Genomic DNA, 19588 nt, shown 5'->3' with positions numbered 1-19588 from the left:
GGGAGGAAGGGAGGGAGGGGTGTGTGCGAGTGTGAGTGTATTGGGGAGAGATCTCGCAACGAAGTGTGTGACGGGCGTGTTTTTGTACTGGGTGGGGACGATCGGATCAGACGGTGTATGTCAACAACACGGTGTACGTACCGACGGAAGTGTACATCAACCGGACGGTGGAGGTGCCAACGCTGGTGTACGTGAACCGGACGGTGGTTGTTCCTGTTGAAGTGTACATCAACCGGACGATCCGAGAGCCGTACGAGGTGTACATCAACCGGACGGTGGAGGTCCCTGTAGAGGTGTACATCAACCGGACGGTGGAGGTGCCTGTAGAGGTGTACATCAACAGGACGATCATGAAGCCTTGCGAGACCAAGGTGAGAGAGGGAGAGAGAGGACGGGCTTGTCTGGGAGGAAGGGGCTTGGGGCTGAGAGAGGGAGGGAAGGAGAGGGGAAGGGCAGAGGAGGAAAGGGGCTTTGGGTTGCTTTGCAAGTACGAGTGTGTGACGGGCGTGTTTTGTACTGGGTGGGGACGATCGGATCAGACGGTGTATGTCAACAACACGGTGTACGTACCGACGGAAGTGTACATCAACCGGACGGTGGAGGTGCCAACGCTGGTGTACGTGAACCGGACGGTGGTTGTTCCTGTTGAAGTGTACATCAACCGGACGATCCGAGAGCCGTACGAGGTGTACATCAACCGGACGGTGGAGGTCCCTGTAGAGGTGTACATCAACCGGACGGTGGAGGTGCCTGTGGAGGTGTACATCAACAACACAGTGTACGTACCCAAGGAGGTGTACATCAACAGGACGATCATGGAGCCTTGCGAGACCAAGGTGACCATCGTTTTTGTTGTTGTTTGATTTTGCATTGTTTGTTTCTTTTTTCTTTTCTTTTTTTTTGTCAGATAAGCTTTCAATACGAAATCTCATTCATTTGGAGATTTATCTGAAATTTTTATTCTCGCAGACGGTTTATGTTAATCGCACGATTTACGTGAATCGGACCGTAACATTGCCATGCGACACGAGGGTGAGTTTTTTGATTGGTGTTGTTCAGCGTCTGTCTATGCTTCAATTGTCCGCATTTTCTTGTGCGAATTCGAGTTTGATTCTTCTTCTTTAGACTCAAGGGAACTCGTCGTCGGCATCGCCTTCTTCCACTGGATCTTCACCGTCATCCCCATCCCCCAACCTGGGCAACTACAAAGTTGAGATGTCGGTCGGTCTTCCCCTCTCTGTCGCGCAGTTCGACGAGACGAGGAGGACGGCTTTCAGGATCTCTGTGGCTACAGTGGCGTCGGTCGACGTGTCGCTGGTGCAGATCGACAGCGTGCAGGCAGCTCGAAGAGGCGGGTCAGGCATCAACGTCAAGTTTGGCGTGTACGATAGCAACGAGAAGAGCGCAGCAGGCGTGGCGGGCAAGCTGAGGATGAACAACCTCAACGACGAGTTTCAGAAGCGAGGACTGCCGCTGGGAGTGCAGAACTCAGACGCTACTGTCTCGAACCTGGCGGCCTCATCCCCTGTCTCTTCTTTCTCCCTTCCTTTCCAGGCCACCATCGCTCTCTACGCCTTGGCCGGCGTCTTGGTCTGTGGCATCCTGACGTACGCCATCAGCTGGATGCGTTCCTGCAGGAAGAAGCAGAAAGTGCGCCCCAGACTCTCAATCATTCAGATCGGCTCCGACCAGGTGGAGCCTTTCGATGGGCGGGGCCTTCGGCTCGCCTTCAACCGCGCGTCCTCGAGCAGCAGCTTGCGAACGGGGCAGGTGCAGCGACGAAGGTCTGGGTCGGTCTCAGCGATCGAGATCGGAACAGACTTCGTGCGAGTGTGGAACCCTGAGAGAGGACGAGAGGCGCCTCCAGCTCCGTCACAGCTGGAGATACAGAACCTGGACAATTAACAGAAGTCAATCTGAGTAGCAGGAGGCAACGACAGGCCCCGCGTGTTTCCTTGTAATTATTCTACAACATGTACATGCTCTTGTAATGAAGACATCAAAGAAGCTTGTCTGTGCAGATGGTACGACGGGGAACGATCGAGAAGGGAAAGGAAGGAGTTGAGAAGAGAGGTCAATGGAAGAAAAGGATCACAGAGTAACGAACGCCTTCTTGCATCTTGGTCACTGCGGCAGGTCAAACGTGCTACAACAAACAATAACTTACCAGCGTGCGCAACATCTCCCCTGTGAATCGAAAGCTCCCCCTCATCGCGCCGCACTAGCTGAAGAGCCTGGCCGGACAGGAAGAGCAGGTTTCCTCCTCTGCGAGCAAGGCATTACAGGCAAGAAGCGAGAGGGGAGGAGCAGTCACAGGTGGGAGGACTGGGGTGAGAGGCTGATGTTGATGGTCACTCGATTGGTGTCAATGTGGAAGCCGAGGTGCGTCCGTCCTCCATCCTCGTACTTCCTCCCGAAGATCCCAACCTGTCAACACACTTGAACGCTTGCTCTCCCGCGCCTCTCGCCTCACCCTCCCCTTCCATCCCCGCTCCTCCAGCTCACGCTCGGTCAATCTCGAGACAGCTTCTGCCAGCGCAGCAGCAGAGGCTTGTTCTTCCAGGAAGACTGTGGGTAGAGCCCAGAGAGCAGCTACGACATGCGGTTCGAGGAGGGAGGAGAGCTGTTCTCTAGAGAGGGAGACTTGAAACTCAGGGCAGTGATCGACCGAGTCGATAGTGTCCCCCTTTACTGTCCTCCCGATGTGCTCTCGTACCCTCGCGCACTTGTCTGCTGGCAGGAAGGCCGGGAGACTCGCTACTCCCATCGACTTCCTGATGAGCGCCTTGCCGGCCTTGACTCGATCACCATCAGGCACATGGATGGCGCGAAGGAGATGAGAAGGATTGATGGAGGAGAGCTGCGCCGACTCCAGCAGAGCCTCTCGCTCAAGCTTGTCCATGGAGTCGAAGTCAGCATCGAACGAACTTTTCTTCTTCCTTCCCCGCTTGCTACTCATGCTCAGCCTGCTGAAATGTTTCTGTGATGGGACCAACTGCAGTCCTGACTTGATCGCGACTTGCTCGGCCTCTGTCAGCTTGTCTTGCATGCAGATAGGAGTCCTTGAGCACAGAGGTTTCGATGCGGGCAACGGGGACAAGAACGCTGCCACGTGATTGAAGAAGAGGAATGCAAGCGGAAGGAAAGAAGAGGCGGCAAGGCACTGGCCCGTCATGGCAGAAGGCAAGAGGAGGAAGAGACGAGCAGAGGCGGGCGGATAAAGTAGAGGACAAGGGACGAGGAGGGCGAGCAGACAGAGAGAAGGACGAGGACCAAGAGGTGAGTGGAGGGAGGAGAGAGAGAGAAGACAACGAAGAAGAGGAGAGGGATCGAGGGGCAGGAGGAGGAGGAGGAGGAGGGGGAGGGGGAGGGGAGGAGGAGGGGGGGCAGGAGGAGGAAGGGGTAGGGGAGGAGGCGCTAGTGTCCAACTGGCCCCCTTTCCATTCCACCAAGATCTGTGCTAATTTAAGTTCAATTTGGTTATATTGAAATGAAATTAACCATAATTCTGCTAATTCTCTTTGGCCGTTGATACGCATGTTCGCAGCATGTGTTTCCTCCTCCTCCTCCTCCTCCTCCTCCTCCTCTCCTCTTCTCCATCTTCAGCCCTCTCCCTCCTCTCAACATCCTTCATCTCATCGCCACCTCCCTTCAGACCGCCACTCGCATCTCCGCAAAGAAGCAACAGCGACATGGCAGGCAGCGTCTCGACGATTCATTGCAAGTCTACGAGATGGGCGTGCCAGCCATGCGGAGCTATTCAGAGGAAGAGGAAGAGACCTGGAGGAGCTGCTGGAGGAGCGGATTACTCGCATCAAAAGCTCCCATCACTTCCCGCACGAAGCTCCCATCCTCGTGCCCTCCAAGCAGACAGCTGAGCAGCAGCTGGAAGCGTGGAAACTTAGGGAGTCGAGGGAGGACGACGGCATCCTCACTGAGCTGGACGTGAACTGGCTTCCTCTGCTCCCGAGAGGAGGCGAGAGGATTGTGAAGGCGATCCTCGAGTCTCCAGCCAACCTCTCCCTCGTCTCCCTCTCGCTTTCCCACGCGTCGCTCAAGGATGAAGGATGCAGGCACATCGCGAGGCTTGTGGGCAGCAACCAGACCATCTCCTCGCTCGACCTCTCCTCCAACTTCATCTCATGCCTGGGAGCCGAGGCTCTCGCTTCCTCCCTCAAGGTCAACTCAACTCTGCGGTCCCTGGACCTCTCCGACAACCAGCTGGGACCGCGAGGGTTGGCTTTGCTGCTGGAAGCCCTGAAGGAGAGCGGGAGCATGAAGCACGTCAACCTCTCTCGCAACGGCCTTAGCTCCTCCTGCTTCCGCTCCATCGCCTTCGCCCTCGCCAAGAACCAGGTCTCCCTCCTCTCGCTCTCCCTCAGCGAGGGCGGCAGGATGTGCAGCTCAGACGGGAACCAGCTGGGGGCTGTCATGCGCATGGCACTGATGCGGAACAGCTCGCTGACTAGCCTGGGGCTCCGGGACAACAAGATAGGGGATGTGGGGCTGACGGACATGGCGGAGGCGATGAAGGGGAACCGACGGCTGCGACACCTTGACTTGAGTCAGAACCGGATCGCCATGGCAGGGGTGCGAAAGCTGATGCCCGTGCTCAAGTGCAACGAGACGATGAAGAGCCTGGACTTGTCTTGCAACGAGATCAGCAGCGATGAGAAGATGGACGGACTTGTGGAGGTGCTGAGAGGCAACACCAGTCTGACTGCTCTGGTCCTTGTGAACAACAGTTGTCAGGAGGCCGCAAAGGAGATAGAGCCGTTGCTGTTGAGGAACAGAAGGTACGAGGAGGAGAGGATGGGGAGCATGGCAGAGACAGTCGCGTCTTTTGCTCACTTCCGATCCGAGTCGCGTGCCATCGCCGACAACAAACTCGTCGAGAGCTTCACCTGCGAGGATTTCCTGTCGCTCCACCGTGAGATGGTCACGAGACGGTCGGTGGCGTCAGCGTCAGAAGCACCAGCAGAGAAGAGCAGGCGGAGAGAGCGAAGGGCGCAGGCGAGGAGGGCGCAGGTCGTCTACGTGAACAGAAACATCCCGCAAAGAGACTCGCTGGGAAAGAAGCTCGTGCTTCCGTCCAACATCTCCGACCAGTCGCTGCTGACGTGGCTGCTCTCCGAGGCCAACCGCCTCCTCTACTTCGGGGCCTGGCCCGGCAGATGCGTCTTCCTCGACGAGGACTGTGAGCTGCGAGGAGAGGAGGGGGAGGGAGAGCCGAGGAAGCAAGGAGCGGAGATCTTCGCTCAGGACCTTGCCAAGCTCAGAGACGGTGAGGGAGAGGAGAAGAGGCGAAATGGTGAACGAAGACGACGGTGGGGAAGAAGAGTGGGAGGAGGAGGTGACGATGGGCGGGGATGTGGAAAGAGGAGTTGGGGAGAGCGATGCGGCGGTGAGGAGGTTAAGGTTACGGTTGTGAGGGGGAGGATGATGCCGAGGAAGGGCAGGAGGAGGAACGGAAGAAAGGGCGGGAGGGATGAGAGGAGGAAGAGGAGGAGGTGAATGTTGTTGGGTCACAGGAGTTCGACTTGTTATCTCCGACGGACGAGGCGACGGATGTGGAACGCGAAAGAAATATCACAAGAGAGATCCCAGGAAGAGGACGGTCGAATCATCCCCTCCTCCCTCCTCCCTCCCTTTTCTCCCCAACCCCTCCTCCCCCCCCCCCATCCCCTCCTCCCGCTCTCCTCTCTCGTCCTCCTTCCTCTCTGTCCACTCCGTTCTCCCTACTCCTTTCCTCTCCCTCTTTTCCTTCCCTCTCTCCTGTTGCCCCTGTGCTCCTCCCCTTGATATCGCTGCAGGTTCGTCGACCCCCCGACTGGGAGATGCGAATTTTGAGCTACTGGTCGACATTTGTAAAGTGAGGAAGGGGAGGCGAGGGATGAGGAGAGTGGAGCAGAAGGAGAACGGAGGGAGGGAGGGAGCGAGGGAGGGAGGAGGAGAAGGGAGGAGGAGGACGAAGGTGATCGGTTGTGAGTGATCGTTTGTGCAGGTTCTATATTCTCCGCAGGAACATCTTACAGGGCACAGAGTTGAAGGAGGGAGTGAACAGCGCGGGGGCGTTTTGACTTGCTGTAAACTTTATTTTTTCCTGCTCAGGTCGCAGTGCTGGCAAGGATTTTCTCCTCGCCTGTCTCCACGTCCTTCTCCCCCTCGTCCTCGTCCTCCCCGTGCTCTCGCTCGAGTGACCCGGCGGATCGCAGGCAGGGGCAGGGGTTGGACTTGAGGTCCATTGCCTTTACCATCTCTCTGCTGCCGAAGGTCACAGCGAGGAGGGGGAGGAAACCTCCGTACGCGTCACACGCCACGAGCATGAAGCCAACCGCTACGAGCATGCACAGGGAGGCCAAGGCGTCCGCCATGCCCCCTGTCCCCTTCCCCTTGGCCGCCTCCTCCTTCACTTGGACCTTCCCCGCCTTCCGTGCGTGTTCGAGGCTGTTGAGAAAGAGCTGGGCTGCCGTGTCGTAGTAGACCTGACTGTAGTGCACCCCGTCCGTCGAGTCCAGCTGTGCGGCGTCGAGAGCTGTGAGCAGCGGAAAGTTGACAGTGAACTGCTGGAGGCCGCTGGAGCTGAGGACCTGCTGGGCCTTCTGGCGGTAGCCCGCAACCAGCGCCTCCGTCATGAACTGCTTCTTCTCCTTGGAGGTCAGCAGGTGGTCGCGGATGGTGGGCGGGGGCATCCAGACGGTGAGCGGCTTGACGGGGAGGGAGGGGAGCGACTCCTGGAACTTGCTGCTCAGCCCCTGCAGGCTCTGCTCGAACGCGCTCAAGTCCCGCACATGCAACGCGTCCCACAGCCCGAAGCTCATCACCAGCACATGCGGCTTGCTGTCTGCGAGGACGGTAGCCAGCCTGGCAGCGACGTCGGAGACTTTAGGGGTCCACAGGAACGCGACGTCCGGCATGGCAGCGCTGGAGTTGCCGATGGGCGTCAAGTCTTCATGGGCCTTCACGTTGACGACCGGGAGCCCGACGGCCCGTCGGATCGCGTAGTAGAGGTTGCGAGCTTCGCTATCCCCGAAGATCACCACCCGCGTCCCCTTCCCCAGCTGAGCCCGAGCAGCGTCCTTGGACAGGAAGCGGAAGTTGCAGCCGAGAGCTCGAGAGCCCGGCCCATCATCGAAGCGGAACGCACGCATCTCACAAGACGCCACCTGGTTCATCTTAGCGGCGTTCCCAGCCCCGAGGCAGCTGGACACGGTCATGGAGTCCGAATGCCAGCTGGAGCTGACCTCAGAGACGGCAAGGTGGTTTCCGCTCCTCAGCTTCCTGGCCTTCTTATCTGCCAGCGGGAGCGTCGAGATCCACGAGCCCGGGACGGCGCTGAGGGCCGAGAGGCAGTCGAGGTGGGAAGGGACGTAGCTGGAGGAGGAGGTGGAAACTCGCAGGGTGAAGATGATGAGGAGGAAGAAGATGAGGCCCATGACTGGAGCCTTCTCGAAGAGCTGGAGGCTGAGGTCTTTCACCGCGTTCCCGTACTCCTCCGAGCTGGTCCGCTGGAGGACGCGGAAGACGCCAGCAGTGCAGGCCATGGCGATCAGGACAAGGAGGCAGAGCCGGACGAACAAGACCTGAACCTGAGTAACGAGCAGGAAGGAGACGCCGTACGAGACCCCGAGGGCCGCGAGGAACAGGCACGAGTTCCTGAGGCAGGGTACCTTGGAGTCTGGAAGCACAACCGCCCTCAAAGACATGGTCAGCCTGTGCGTCTCGCGGGACAAGGCGAAGAAGAGGATGGTGCAGACGAAGAAGTTGCACTTGGGGCTGCCGGGGATCAGCTGCAGGAGAGTCTTGGCGTTGGAGGTCAGCCAGACATGATGCTGCAGCAGGTAAGTCTCCAGAGTCGTCTTGCCGAAGTCATGCAGGATGTCGCAGTACCATGTCCGCATGTAGGGGGTCAGGTTCCTGAGGAGGATGTAGCTGAGCACGGGGACCGGAGCCAGGAAGGCGTTGGTGTTGTTGTACTGGAGCTTCGGGAGGGTAAAAATGAAGCAAAACCAGAGTACCATGAGCGTCAAAGAGACAGCGGCAACGACCAAGGTGACTTTTCCTTGCGAGGCAGCAGGAAGTTTTGCAAGCTCCTTGAACCACATGTTGGTGAAGGGGTAGTTGAGGGCAAAGATCATGCCCAGGAACGTGCTCCAGTGATCCAAAGTCGTCCTGAAATACCACTCGTACAGGAACCCAGACGTCGCTCCCTTGCATGGCGCCCGGCCCATGAAAGAGCCGAAGATAAGGTCGAAGAGCCATGGAGCTCCATCCCAGACCGCAAAGATGACCACTGCAACCACAGACAGTTTGATCCTCACTCCCCACTTCGTGTAGTTGAGGTTGGAGCAGACCCGCATGGTCAGCCATGTCACTAGGAAGAAGAACGTGTGGAGGGGGCAGATGTAGTAGAGGATGTACGTGTTGCCCTGCACAATCATGAGCAGGAAGACAAAAAAGTTCAGCCTCCACATCATCTGCAGCACCCTCACGATCCCGTAGTCCTTCTTGATGTAGAAGAAAGAAAAGTTCCCGAACCCCGTCATCCACAGGTAGCTCGTGATCATCACCCTGATGATGTTGTAGACCTCTGAAGCAGCGCAGTAATGGTACAGCAGGAACATAAATTGCATCCACCCCTTCCACTCCTCCGTCTGCTCCCGCCCCAGCAGGTCGTCCGTCCTGGACTTCTGCCAACGGGTGAAGGAGTATGCCAGGAAGAGCAGAGTCGCAAACCAGAACATATCCATGTCATGCTCCTTGGCAAGGTGAGGGAAGACCGGGTAGTACTCACTCTGATACGTGAACAGCAGGATCAGTGACAAGAGGACGATGTCCTTGCAAAATCTTCCGAGTGGTTCGAACTTCTGTTCTGACTCGATGATCACTTTCTTCAGACTCCCGCTCTTGAGGATGTTTGACATGTTGTCCAGCCTCAGCGAGGCTAAGATACATAGCGCAACAGTTCCAATCAGGGCAATGCACCCGGCTCCGACATCGTGCCAGGGGACGGTAGACGTCATTGTGTGTCTCCTCTCAGCTATCGGCTGCTGCTCATCCAGCAACCAAGTCAACGGCAGATGGTCGTCACAGGATGCGCAACTGTGATGCGAGCATCACGACCTATGCGAAACCAATCAGATCAAGATACGGGTTAGGTTTGAGGACACGAACTCGAAGCGAGAGTCATCATGTTATCTTCGTGTGATAGGACGACGAGTGAGGCAAGAGGAGGGATGAAGAGCGATGAAGAACGTGAAGGAGCAGGTGGTTACCAAGAGTTCGACAGAGAGGAATGGGGAGGTGATGCAGAAAATCACCAGGGAAAGGACGAGATGCGATAGAGAAAAGCGGAGAGAAGGAAGGAATGAGGGCATACGATGGTGTTGATGGATTATAAGACAGGAGCAAAAGATTTTCACACGTGAGGCGATGGGGCACAAGGAGACAGGACATCAAGCCGCCGACGAGCTCAGGAACGATAATGGGCAGGAGTCAGTGCAGTAGGAGGACGAGACAAGGAGCACGAGGAGACGAGGAGCACGAGGAGACGAAGAGCAGCATGAGACGAGGAGCAGCAGGAGACGATGAGCTGGAGGAGTAGAAGTGTCATCAGCGGCAGCGGCATGACACAAGTCAGGCCATGGGGGGAGACGCCATTGGTGCCAGCTGGGGGGTAAAATCCATGAGGCTCCTTTCCGGGGGGGTCACTACCCCTACCTATTGATATGTCTCAAAATAAAGGAATATTTGGGGGTGATAAAACCACACTCTCCAGACTTTGGGGAAGGAGGTGGGGTGATGGTAGGAGGGGGTGGGGGTGATAACGTGGATCATTGGCTTTCTTGGGTGAGCCCGCGCCGGGTCCTGACCGGGGCCCGTCGGCCGTGAGCACTGAGAGTGAGATCTCCGACTATCTGGTCAGCCAGCTTTCGCTTAGCGCCCGATATAGCCATGGCGTGGCGGCAGGTAGCAGTGGTTGGCTGTGCCATGCTGCTGGTGGCCGGCATCTGCCTCGTATCACTCGATCATGCCGGTGAAACTTCAGAGATGCTCGAGAACCGAAGTGGGGGGGCGTCGCAGCATGGTAAGGTGGTGAAGGACAGGATGAAAGCACTTCAGGCCAAATCTGGGAAAGGGGTAAAGAAGTTTTCGCTGAAGGGGAAGCAGCAGCTTGAGGAGGTAGAGAAACAGCAAGTCATGTTGTGCGCAAAGAAAATAACAGGCGACGACACGCCAAGAAAGCTCCCTCCTGACGTGAGAGACAAAGTGCTCGAGTGCGCCAAGAACTACATGCCGCCAGTCAATACCAAGCATCTCTTGGAAGAGGCAGCGAAGAAAGTGATGTCTGCGGCTAAGACACCTGAGGAGCAGAAGGATGCAAAGGACTTGTTGGCTAAGGGAGATAATGACAAGGAGGCTCAACCGACGACGGCAGAGACTAAGGTTTCCTGCTTCCGCAACTTGATGACACCGACGCTGATATTGGGTTAGGCTGAGACGAAGCAAACGGTGCTGCACAAGGGGAAGGGAACGCCAGCTGAGGCAAGCAAAGCTTCTGTGAGCTTGCCTAAGATTGAACAGACCTTCATGTAACCCTTCGGTGCAGGGCAAGAACTAAAGAAACGCGCGAAAGTATGAATTTTTTTGTGTAGCCCCAGTCCTTGAAATAACGTTGGAATTCGCTGGTAGCGTCGAAAGACGGTCTGTCTCCTGTAGCCCCTGCCTGGAAGACCTGCAGAGTAACTATCAAACCTTTCTATGAAAGACTTCTAGATGTGAGAATCGGAGTCTACTGACGATAGCGTCATTTACTCAAATGAATAATTCTTTTCTTATTCTTTTCTTATCCTTCGTAGTAATCTCGGAGAGGGGCACTTGTCCGCTTTGGGGTGATCTTGGACATTGAAGCAAGCGTCATTCTCTCGTGCATCCTCTTGATGTCCGAGCTTTGCCGATGGCTCTTGGAGTCGAGCGACAAGTCGGCCATGGACGCGTCGAAAGCAGCTGAACTGTCTACTGCTCTCCTCCTCCCATCCATCGACGTTTCTGTGGGGTGGGTCAACAACAAAGGCGAGTCAGCAAGCGATCATGAACCTCTCCTGTCCGTTGACTTGGATCCTCTTGTCTTCCCACTGAAAGAAGCAGAGATGCGCTAAAGTGGAAGGGACCAGGTCAGTGGCGGCAGCAGCAGCCATGCAAAAGCTCCTCACCGTTTTCTTGTTGTACGAGTCGTTGGCACTCTTGCTCTTTCGGATGCTGTCTCCGCTCTGTCGCAGATCTGAGAGCCACTCGCCAAGAGCCGGATGGTCGGAGCCATGCCAGAATTGCAGCTGCTTTCCGATCTTCTCCTTTTGCTTGCTTGTGCTCTTAGTGCCCCCATCATGGATGGCACTGGACGGCCTCGGAGGTTCTGCCTCACTCGATCGAGCAGCAGCATGCGCTGAGGAAGGACGCGCGGCTCTCTTAGACGACGGAACTGCTCGCTCCTCGTGCGCACTCCCAATGAAAATTTCTCCATGCTCGCCGATGGAGTCGATCAGCCTTTCGTTGTAGGTGTAGCGGAAGGTCAGGTTCTCTGTGGGGAGGGAGGAAGTGTGTACGGCTCCTTTGACAGAGCTCAGCCTCCTCATCACGTGCGGCTGCATCTGCAGCATCTCCACGTCGTTGTCCATAGCCAGGACCTTGGAGGCGAACTGGATACCGTTGTCGGCTTCATCATTGGCCTTGGACAGCTCCTCCCTCCTCTCCTTGAGGTAGGTGACTTTCTCCATAATCCTCTTCCTCGCCTCAGAGAGCAGTTGGTTCTCGCGCGCTTCAAGCGCCTGGTGTAGCTCCTGGAAGTGAAGCATCATCTGCAGAACCATCTGGTCAAACCCTTTGTTCACGTCCGTCAGCCGCATGTCCAGCAGGGCCATTTCACGAGCGATCCCTTGTCTCCGCTCTTCTACCACGTGCAGCGACGCCTCGAGCTCCTTCTTTGCGCTCGCTGTCGCCTGTGAAAGCGAGTTGTACTTGAGAGAGCTTCCGCTGAGTGCTGGTTTCGCCTGCGCCTGCACTTGTATGGTGAGCTCGCAAGGGTCGTCGTCGGACGCGTGGATGGACCAGACGTTCTCTCCCTGTCTCTTGAGCGCTGATAGCCTCTTACCCTCATACGCAATGGACTCGAGGACCACCGCGTCCCCTGGGCGAACTACCCCCTCCTGCGAGACTCCCAGCTCTAGACGAGCTGGAGTGTCGAAGATGAACTGGCTTCCCTTCTGCCCCTCAGTGAGATGGAAGGCGAACGAGCTCCTCGACGAGCTGGGGAACTTGGTGGACAAGGAGACCTTGATGCTGTGATTCTCTAGCGTGACAAAGAGCCGGGTCTGTAAGCACGCGATCATGTCAGTCAGAGAGCAGGTGGAGGGGGAGGATCAGGTCACCTTGACATGAAGAAGCTGAAAGGGGTCTCCATATCTGATCGGCCGGCCGAGATGAAACAGCTGGCGCTCTTCGTTGCCCTTGATCTCCTCCTCAGCGAGATTTTGAACCTCCTCGAGGAATGCCTTCTGGTCCTCGTCAAGCCTTGCAACATCGGAGGGATGGTGCAAGCCGTGCTTAACAAGGAATTCTTGTAGCCTGTCTTGTGCTTCGTACTCGTGACACGTTTGTACCTGAAACGTTTCAAGATCGACGGTGCTTGTTCTCAGGCCCTGGCTAGCATCGATCGGTCGTATGAGCAGCTGGTTCTCCTCGTTCTTCATCGGCGATGCCTGAAGGAAGCCAAAGATGCGCTCTGCCAGCAGCACGATGCTGTCTCCGTATCTGAGCTCGTCGTTGCTCTTGGAGGAAAGCATATCATTCTGATGCTTTCTTTCGGTGTCAGGCATCCCAGCACTCGCCCTCGCCTTGCTTCCCACCCAGTTGACGCTCATCGCTCTGGAGAAGTGAGCTACGGAGAGATCAACCTGCCTGTTGTTGCTCTTCGATAAATCCGATCTGCTTTCGTCTAGAAGCAACTATCCTTGCTCGCTGCCCCCATCGGTCCTTTTTTGAAAATTTCCTTCCCTCACTGCTCAACCGCTCAATCCTTCCCTTTCCTTCTTCTCCCCTCGTTGTGATATCTTGATCTTGATCTTGATCTTGATCTTGATCTTGATCTTGATCTTGATCTTGATCTTGATCTTGATTCTCCTCCTCCTGCTTCTTCTCCTTCTTCTCCTCCTACTCCTCCTCCTTCTCCGCCTGCTCCTTCTCCTCTCCCTGACACATCCCAGACTGTAACGGCCAGTCTGGGAGTGGCCCTCATCCCCCACCAAACCCTCTTGGTAACCTCATCCCCGCGCATTCAACTATCTCATCCCCCTCATTCTCATCTGAGCCACCTCCACCCCTCCAGCCACCCCTCTGATTTACTGCAAAAACAGGGTGTCTGACTGTACGGGTACCATGATAGACTACCCCCTACAGCAGCACTCCAAGTTCGTTCTGCAAAGTGGATTCTAGAGGACCGGTGCTGAAAAGGGCACCCTACCCCATAATTCCCAAAATTAACATCCACCCCCACATCAAACTTGTAAAACAAAAGTTTGTGAACTGACTTCCTAGTCCTCCATGAAAATTATTTAAGTATAGTCATAACATATTTTCAATTACTAGATACCTCTGTGATTGTACATTCAAAGGTATCACCCCCTACCCTCTTTTTTAATACTACCTAGAGCTGGCCACCCCAGTTCTCATATAGGCACATGCTTCCACCCGTCACGGCAAGAGTATGGAGGGAAACACTACCGGTACAAAAAGCACCCCAACCCTTGATTTTAGTCTTTATTTGAGGTTATCTACCCGGTCATTTCTCTTTAACTTGTACCCCACCCGTCTTAAACCGACGGGTGGGAACAGTGGGACTCAGAGTAAACTCCCCCACAATGCCGGACGCGCGTACAGCGGCGGAGGTGAAGGAGGACGCGATGAGGCTCAGGGAGCAGGCGATGGCTCGGCAGGTGAGATGGCAAGGAATGGACGATGAATAAGGTGGAGAGGGAAGTACGGGAGGCCAGGGATGGAGGAGGAATCAGAGTTGAGGAGTGGAGACCGATGTAGAACTGGAGGAAGCGAGCTCCTTTCTTCGCTCCTAATCTGATGTGTAGGAGGAGGCGATTCAGAGAGCTCGACTCGTCGCCTCAAGCATCAGCACCTTCACTGCCGTACGTCTAATTTCATTTCAAACTGGCCTTGCCCCTGAAATTGAATTCAAGTTACATCCTGCTACCCCGATAGCACAGAGCATGGTCTATGACAAGTCCGGAGTTTTGAGGCCCAGCGAAGGTTTTCGGTATGTTTGCATGTCTGTGTAAAGATGGGAATGAAAATTCCCACAGTCTGATCACGCAAGAAAACTCTTCGTCAGCCTCCCACACCCTCGTCCCGCCGCACTCTCCGTCCCATCACCCTGGTGATCTAAGAGTTACTTGTTGTACTTCCTGACATTTTCTTGCTTGCTCAGTGGCTGTCGACTTCAAGACTAACTTGGCAGACCACAACCCAGTCGTGCCTTCTGACGGCTCCACGGTGATTGCTGGTACGAGGAAACATCAATCCTTTCTTTTGCCCCTAGTCACATCTCGACAGCCGCTGTCCCCCCTCACCCCAGCGACATTCACCTGCCTCCTCCCAAGACGAGCGAGCGGAACAGGCCCTTCGTGTACGTGACCAACGAAACAGAGCAGTACTTGAAGCCGCATGCGCCGAGCAAGGGTGACTGGGACGGAGAGGAGGGAGGAGAAGGTCCCATCCACTACAAGAAGGGAACCAGCCACGCGCAGCTTGGCGATTCTCGGATCTACCTTCGACCTGCTCCTATGGAGGTCGGGAACGAGATAACAGATGATAGAGACTTTCGTGGTGGGGAAAGAAATCACAGCAGAGCAGGTGAGAAAGAATAATGTTTGCCTTGATACCCCGTGACGGTCCTCAAGGATACTACAAGAAAGATCATTTCCCTGCTGGAAATGTAGAGTTCTCACGAACAGCCTCCTCTTCCAAGGAGAGGAAAGGGCACATGTCAGACTCAGGTCCGTATCCTGTTAGGAGGAGTGAAAGCGACGGCTGAAGGCGAGAGCAGGGGATGATGAAGACGGTGGATATACCTCAAAGAGCGACGGCGAATACGAGGGCAAGCGCAGGGTCGGCAGTGGCACCAACTTGAGGAGCAGGGAGAAGAGATCTTCAAAGAGCAGGTGACAGTGCGTGAACATGTCACATGAGACTTTTCCGCCAAAGAATGCTGGCTGCGGCGAATTGACATGTATGTTCCCCAGGCAAGGCGGGCTGTGGGAGCGAAAGCACATGAAAGTTCACAAACTGAACGAAGTTGGAGAGGTAGGGTAGGTCGACCCCCATCCCCCTGCTGATCCCACCTGCAGATAGTCGACAGGAAAGGGCATGTCGCATGGGAGATGGCCTGCGGGCTGCAGGTTTGTGCTTGTGAACCCCCCCTTTTTGCAGCCTTTGAACCCCCTCCTCCTCCTCGTCACGTGAAAACTGATGCTCTACCTCAGCTGGGGATTCGGGTGAACGTGGGGATGAACAACCATGGCATCTCGAAGGAGGACGAGCCGGAGTTCGAAGCCTTCCACGAGACGGTGATGCTGAGCAGCCTCCCCTTCACAAGCTGCCGCAGTGAAATGATGTGAACAGGTGAAGCTCAAGTTTCCGACGGGGGGGAGCAGCATAACACCTCCGCACGAGGGCCCTGCGTTCAAGTTCAAGGACTACGCTCCTGCTGTCTTCCGCAGCTTGCGCGCCATCTTCGACATCGACACGGCTGACTACATGGTGGCTCTGTGCAACACGCAGGCGGATGGTAGTAACGCGTTGAGGATCATGGGGACGCCCGGGAAGAGCGGCTCTCTCTTCTTCTTCAGCAATGACATGAAGTTCATCGTCAAGACCCTCCCGAAACGAGAGGCAAAGCTCCTGCTCGAGATCCTGCCCAACTACTTCCAACACGTCCGTCAGAACCCGGGGACTTACCTGCCGCGCTTCTACGGGCTGCATCGGTGGAAACCAGAGTATGGGAGGAATGTACGCTTTGTGGTGATGAACAACGTGTACGCTACCAACCTGGCGATCCATCGGCGGTTTGACCTCAAGGGCAGCACGTTAGGACGAGCAGCCTCTGAAGCTGACAAGGCCAAGGGTCCTCGAGCAATCCTCAAGGACCTGGACATCAAGGAGATGGGGGTCAAGATCAAGCTCGGGCCTCAGAGGAAGAAAGCTTTCATGGATCAGATCAGATCGGACTGTCACTTCCTGATGAGCTTGAAGATCATGGACTACAGTCTCCTTCTCGGCATCCATGAGAGAGACCAGGAGCAATATGGGCGAAGCTCGACGATCGGGTTGCCGGGAGGGACAGCGCCGCAGTCGATCTATCAAGACGACAGGACGCACGAAGACATGCACAGCGAGAACATGGCCATGGTCAGCACTCGAACCTCCTCCTCCAGTATCTGACTTGTCTTCTCTCCTCAGCAGGACATCGGGGACCCTGGAAGATTCAACGCGGTAGGACCGGAAAAATTTGTATCATCTCTTCCCTATCTCATGGCAATGTGTCGCAGGGAGGAGTCGAGGGGTGCATGGCGGACGGCAGTTTTACCGGTAGGGGAACGTGGGAGAGGTCAAGGTTGAGAGCTTCCTAATGTGCTGGTAGGCGAGCGATACTTCATGGGCATAATCGACATCCTCATGCTCTACACCCGCAGGAAGAAGTTGGAGAGGATGTGGAAGACGGTGAGGCTCCTCCTCCTGCTTGTCCCTCTCCAACTCTCATCCCTCGCCTCGTGTACGAGTGACTTGGCTGTCAGACTTTCGAAGGTTCCGAAGGAGGAGGATGCTCCTCCCAGCCACCAGCCAAGTACGCGATCAGGTTCTGCCGTTTCATCGACTCCATCACTGAGTAGTTGTTCGCTCGTGACTTGTTTGCTCGATCTCAACTCGTGAACTAGCACCTCTTGTACATGCTTTCGTTTGATGTTCTACGTTTGATGTTGTGAAATAATTCAACGGATCAGATCCGCGATGAGCGGAGTGTTGTTGTAAATGTCAGAACACATAAAAGATCTTCTGTTGATTGAATAAGCTTCACCTACTTTCCTTCCATCATCAGTTTGTAAGAACGGGCAAATGACACAAAAGACATAGTGTACAACAACTTACTTTACACTAACGCTACAGGTGCCTCCTATTTCACTTTCTGACCCTTCGTCTGGCTAGAATGATCGCCGGAATAAGTCCGACCGTACCCTCCAGCTTTCCATCCACGACCCTGTCGCTGATTGGCGTCGACTGCACCTCTCTCTTCTCGACCGCACGTACTCGCGATAGGAAGGCTTGCCGTGGTCCTTGCAGGGAGCGATCTGAGAAGGGCAGGATGGAAGCGCCGGACATTCACAATCGTTGCAGTCACAGGAAAGAGCATCCTTGAGCTCGTCGGGTATATCGGTGAAGTCAGTGACGAGGTTATCAGGAGTGGAGACCACGGAAGTCGAGGGGGAGAAGCCGTAGAAGGAGAGGAAGGAGTCGACAGGAGTAGGAGAGACGTGCATTGTTTCCGTAGCTTGTTCAGACAGACTGAGCGCACAATGGGGATAGGTAAGAAGTTCGATGGCAGGCTTGTAGGGGCAGGAGTTGATAAGAAACGACAAGGGGGCGGGCAGGGCGAGGGGCGGCAAATAAGTTGGAAGGAGGTGAAATAAGAGGCGCACAAGAGGCTATGATAACGAAGATAAAGCTCGAACTTTCTGGCTGCTGACAATGTCCTCGTGACAATCTCAAAACTCAACGTTTCGTGCCTACTGTCCTTGAAATCGATCTTTTTCGTCAGGTAAATGACTGTTCCAGCTGTCAGCACCGTTCAGAGTCCGTGAAACAGCATGCCGGCCCTCGGCTGTAAAGTGGGAATCCGGTTCGTCGATCTCCCATGCCCCGAGAACCCACCCTTCACCTAGTCCCTCCTGCTCGGCCCAAGCTACCGTCACATTATCCCAAGCAAGAGTCAATAGCTCAACGTAACAAGTTAAATCAATAGCTCCATGTAACGAGATCAGTTAAGAGTGATGCAATGAATGCTTCATTTATTTCCTTACGTCGCTTTTCACTTTGTCCAAGCAACGGTTGGCTTGACTCATGTATTCAACCATCGCTGCAACTAGAACGACCGAGCGTAGTTGTGCTTCAGCTCCTTCCACTGCTCCGTCAGCCTCGTCCTGGGCGCCCGGCTCTGAGGGCTCGAGGGGCTCGAGGGTGTACGGTGGCCCGATCTGCAGCTGTCATGAGCTGTTGCCCGATGCGCGCTCATCAGCTGCCTGTAGCTCAGCCGTAGCGCTTTCTGGGAGCATGATAACGGATGGAAGAAGGCGCAAAGCAATCCGAGAGAAGCGGAACACGGATGGGTCTGCGATGAAGGAGACTCGATTAGCCAAGGATATGCAGGCGCAAGGCCCGGCTTGTGACTTAAGAACGGATATAGAAATTGCGCCTGCTGACAACGTTACGAATTAAACCCATGTCAATCGGTGATCTCTCTCTGAGGCGGTTCTGCGGGCTTCATCGCTCTCCTTGCTATTCAGTCAGTGTTAAACGAGTGAACGGTATTGAGAAAGAATGAATGAATACCCTCACCGAGGACTGGCAGCGATTGAATGCTCTGCTTCTTCTCGCAGTCATCCGAAGTCATGAGATCCCTTGCTGTCACGGTGATGGATTTCTTGAAAGAGGCGTGTAAACCAAGATCCAACATCCCCTGATCCACTCAAGGAAAACTCACGCAAACAAACATTGGCCGGATTGTAATCAAAAAGCAAAGAAGGTTTAATAATGATCAATCGAAAAAAAATCAAAGCTAAGCTCAAGCAAAGCTAAGCTCAAGCAAAGCTAAGCTCAAGCAAAGCTAAGCTCAAACAAAGCTGCATAGAACCTAGGCAACGAAAGTAGGAATTGGCAGCGGATTGAAAACAAACAGACCAAACACGTTCCATCGGCTTTCCCTCCAGAAGTCTTGTATGGTGCCATAAGCGGCCTCTCACAAAGATGCCATCGGTGCCTCCTACTAGAACGACCGAGCGTAGTTGTGCTTCAGCTCCTTCCACTGCTCCGTCAGCTCTAAGAGTATTTGCTTCGTGACCATTCATGACCAATTTGACAAATATTGAACAATTTGTCAGTAAAAGTTCAGAATTTTACAGCTCAACTTGAACAAATTTGTCATAATTGTTCAGCAAATTTACCCCATATTTGTCAGAGCCTAGCACACTACCGGGAATACATCATTCATATGATGACCTCCCCCAATATCTAGCTATATGTCCGTAGAACCTCTATGAATAGATGTGGCCCGGGGAGATGGAGAGCTCATGCCGCTGTGCGATGTCGTCGTGACCATTCGTGACCAAAAGGAACAAATAGGGGCTTATTTGTCAGCTCTTACAATGCGCTGTGCGATGTCGTCGTGACCATTCGTGACCAAAAGGAACAAATAGGGGCTTATTTGTCAGCTCTTACAATGGTCTGAATAAATGCTTTCGTGACCATTCGTGAC

The 19588-nt window shown here is 54.8% G+C and overlaps 7 protein-coding genes across 7 annotated transcripts in view; 4 read left to right on the top strand and 3 right to left on the bottom strand.

Moving 5' to 3' along the window:
- Positions 1-1905, top strand: part of GUITHDRAFT_117614 (hypothetical protein) — a gene marked incomplete at both ends in the record, with an annotated part of 4828 nt that extends 2923 nt beyond the window's left edge. Inside the window, 3 exons of the mRNA XM_005823182.1 lie at positions 111-371; positions 489-836; positions 1126-1905. Coding sequence (XP_005823239.1) covers positions 111-371; positions 489-836; positions 1126-1905 — 1389 coding nt within the window. The remainder of the gene's footprint in view (positions 1-110; positions 372-488; positions 837-1125) is intronic.
- Positions 1906-2074: 169 nt separating this feature from the next.
- Positions 2075-3049, bottom strand: GUITHDRAFT_117613 (hypothetical protein; the record flags this gene model as incomplete). Its single annotated transcript, XM_005823181.1, has 4 exons — positions 2075-2127; positions 2168-2265; positions 2315-2427; positions 2474-3049. The coding sequence occupies 4 exons, from the start codon at positions 3047-3049 to the stop codon at positions 2075-2077; spliced, it is 840 nt and encodes a 279-aa protein (XP_005823238.1).
- Positions 3050-3537: 488 nt separating this feature from the next.
- GUITHDRAFT_165813 (hypothetical protein) lies at positions 3538-6106 on the top strand (the record flags this gene model as incomplete). Its single annotated transcript, XM_005823180.1, has 4 exons — positions 3538-5284; positions 5532-5617; positions 5814-5872; positions 6005-6106. 4 exons carry the CDS (start codon positions 3538-3540, stop codon positions 6078-6080), a joined length of 1968 nt encoding a protein of 655 aa, XP_005823237.1. The 3' UTR covers positions 6081-6106.
- Positions 6107-7652: 1546 nt separating this feature from the next.
- On the bottom strand, positions 7653-8924 carry GUITHDRAFT_79030 (hypothetical protein; the record flags this gene model as incomplete). The annotated part of the gene is made up of 1 exon (XM_005823179.1): positions 7653-8924. A coding segment is annotated over one exon (1272 nt), but the record flags the coding sequence as incomplete, so codon positions are not given.
- A 1014-nt stretch (positions 8925-9938) lies between these two features.
- Positions 9939-10753, top strand: GUITHDRAFT_155300 (hypothetical protein). Its single transcript, XM_005823178.1, has 3 exons — positions 9939-10446; positions 10495-10560; positions 10610-10753. Exons 1-3 carry the CDS (start codon positions 9955-9957, stop codon positions 10619-10621), a joined length of 570 nt encoding a protein of 189 aa, XP_005823235.1. The 5' UTR covers positions 9939-9954; the 3' UTR covers positions 10622-10753.
- Positions 10754-10846: 93 nt separating this feature from the next.
- GUITHDRAFT_117609 (hypothetical protein) lies at positions 10847-12917 on the bottom strand (the record flags this gene model as incomplete). The annotated part of the gene is made up of 4 exons (XM_005823177.1): positions 10847-11049; positions 11098-11155; positions 11214-12368; positions 12426-12917. 4 exons carry the CDS (start codon positions 12915-12917, stop codon positions 10847-10849), a joined length of 1908 nt encoding a protein of 635 aa, XP_005823234.1.
- A 2231-nt stretch (positions 12918-15148) lies between these two features.
- GUITHDRAFT_90050 (hypothetical protein) lies at positions 15149-16503 on the top strand (the record flags this gene model as incomplete). Its single annotated transcript, XM_005823176.1, has 5 exons — positions 15149-15224; positions 15306-15366; positions 15411-15461; positions 15546-15629; positions 15685-16503. The coding sequence occupies exons 2-5, from the start codon at positions 15334-15336 to the stop codon at positions 16501-16503; spliced, it is 987 nt and encodes a 328-aa protein (XP_005823233.1). The 5' UTR covers positions 15149-15224; positions 15306-15333.
- Positions 16504-19588: the final 3085 nt, after the last annotated feature.

This window comes from Guillardia theta, assembly GCF_000315625.1.
Source record: "Guillardia theta CCMP2712 unplaced genomic scaffold GUITHscaffold_113, whole genome shotgun sequence".
Lineage (NCBI taxonomy): Eukaryota > Cryptophyceae > Pyrenomonadales > Geminigeraceae > Guillardia > Guillardia theta.
Note: the sequence above shows the minus strand (reverse complement) of the source record. Positions and strands in the feature narration are given on the sequence as shown.

Excerpts from the sequence above, each read along its gene's own strand:
- GUITHDRAFT_155300 (XM_005823178.1), top strand. The coding sequence starts at position 9,955 with ATGGCGTGGCGGCAGGTAGCAGTGGTTGGCTGTGCCATGCTGCTGGTG. Across the intron at positions 10,447-10,494 it reads CGACGACGGCAGAGACTAAG|GCTGAGACGAAGCAAACGGT; the intron begins GTTTCCTGCTTC and ends ATATTGGGTTAG.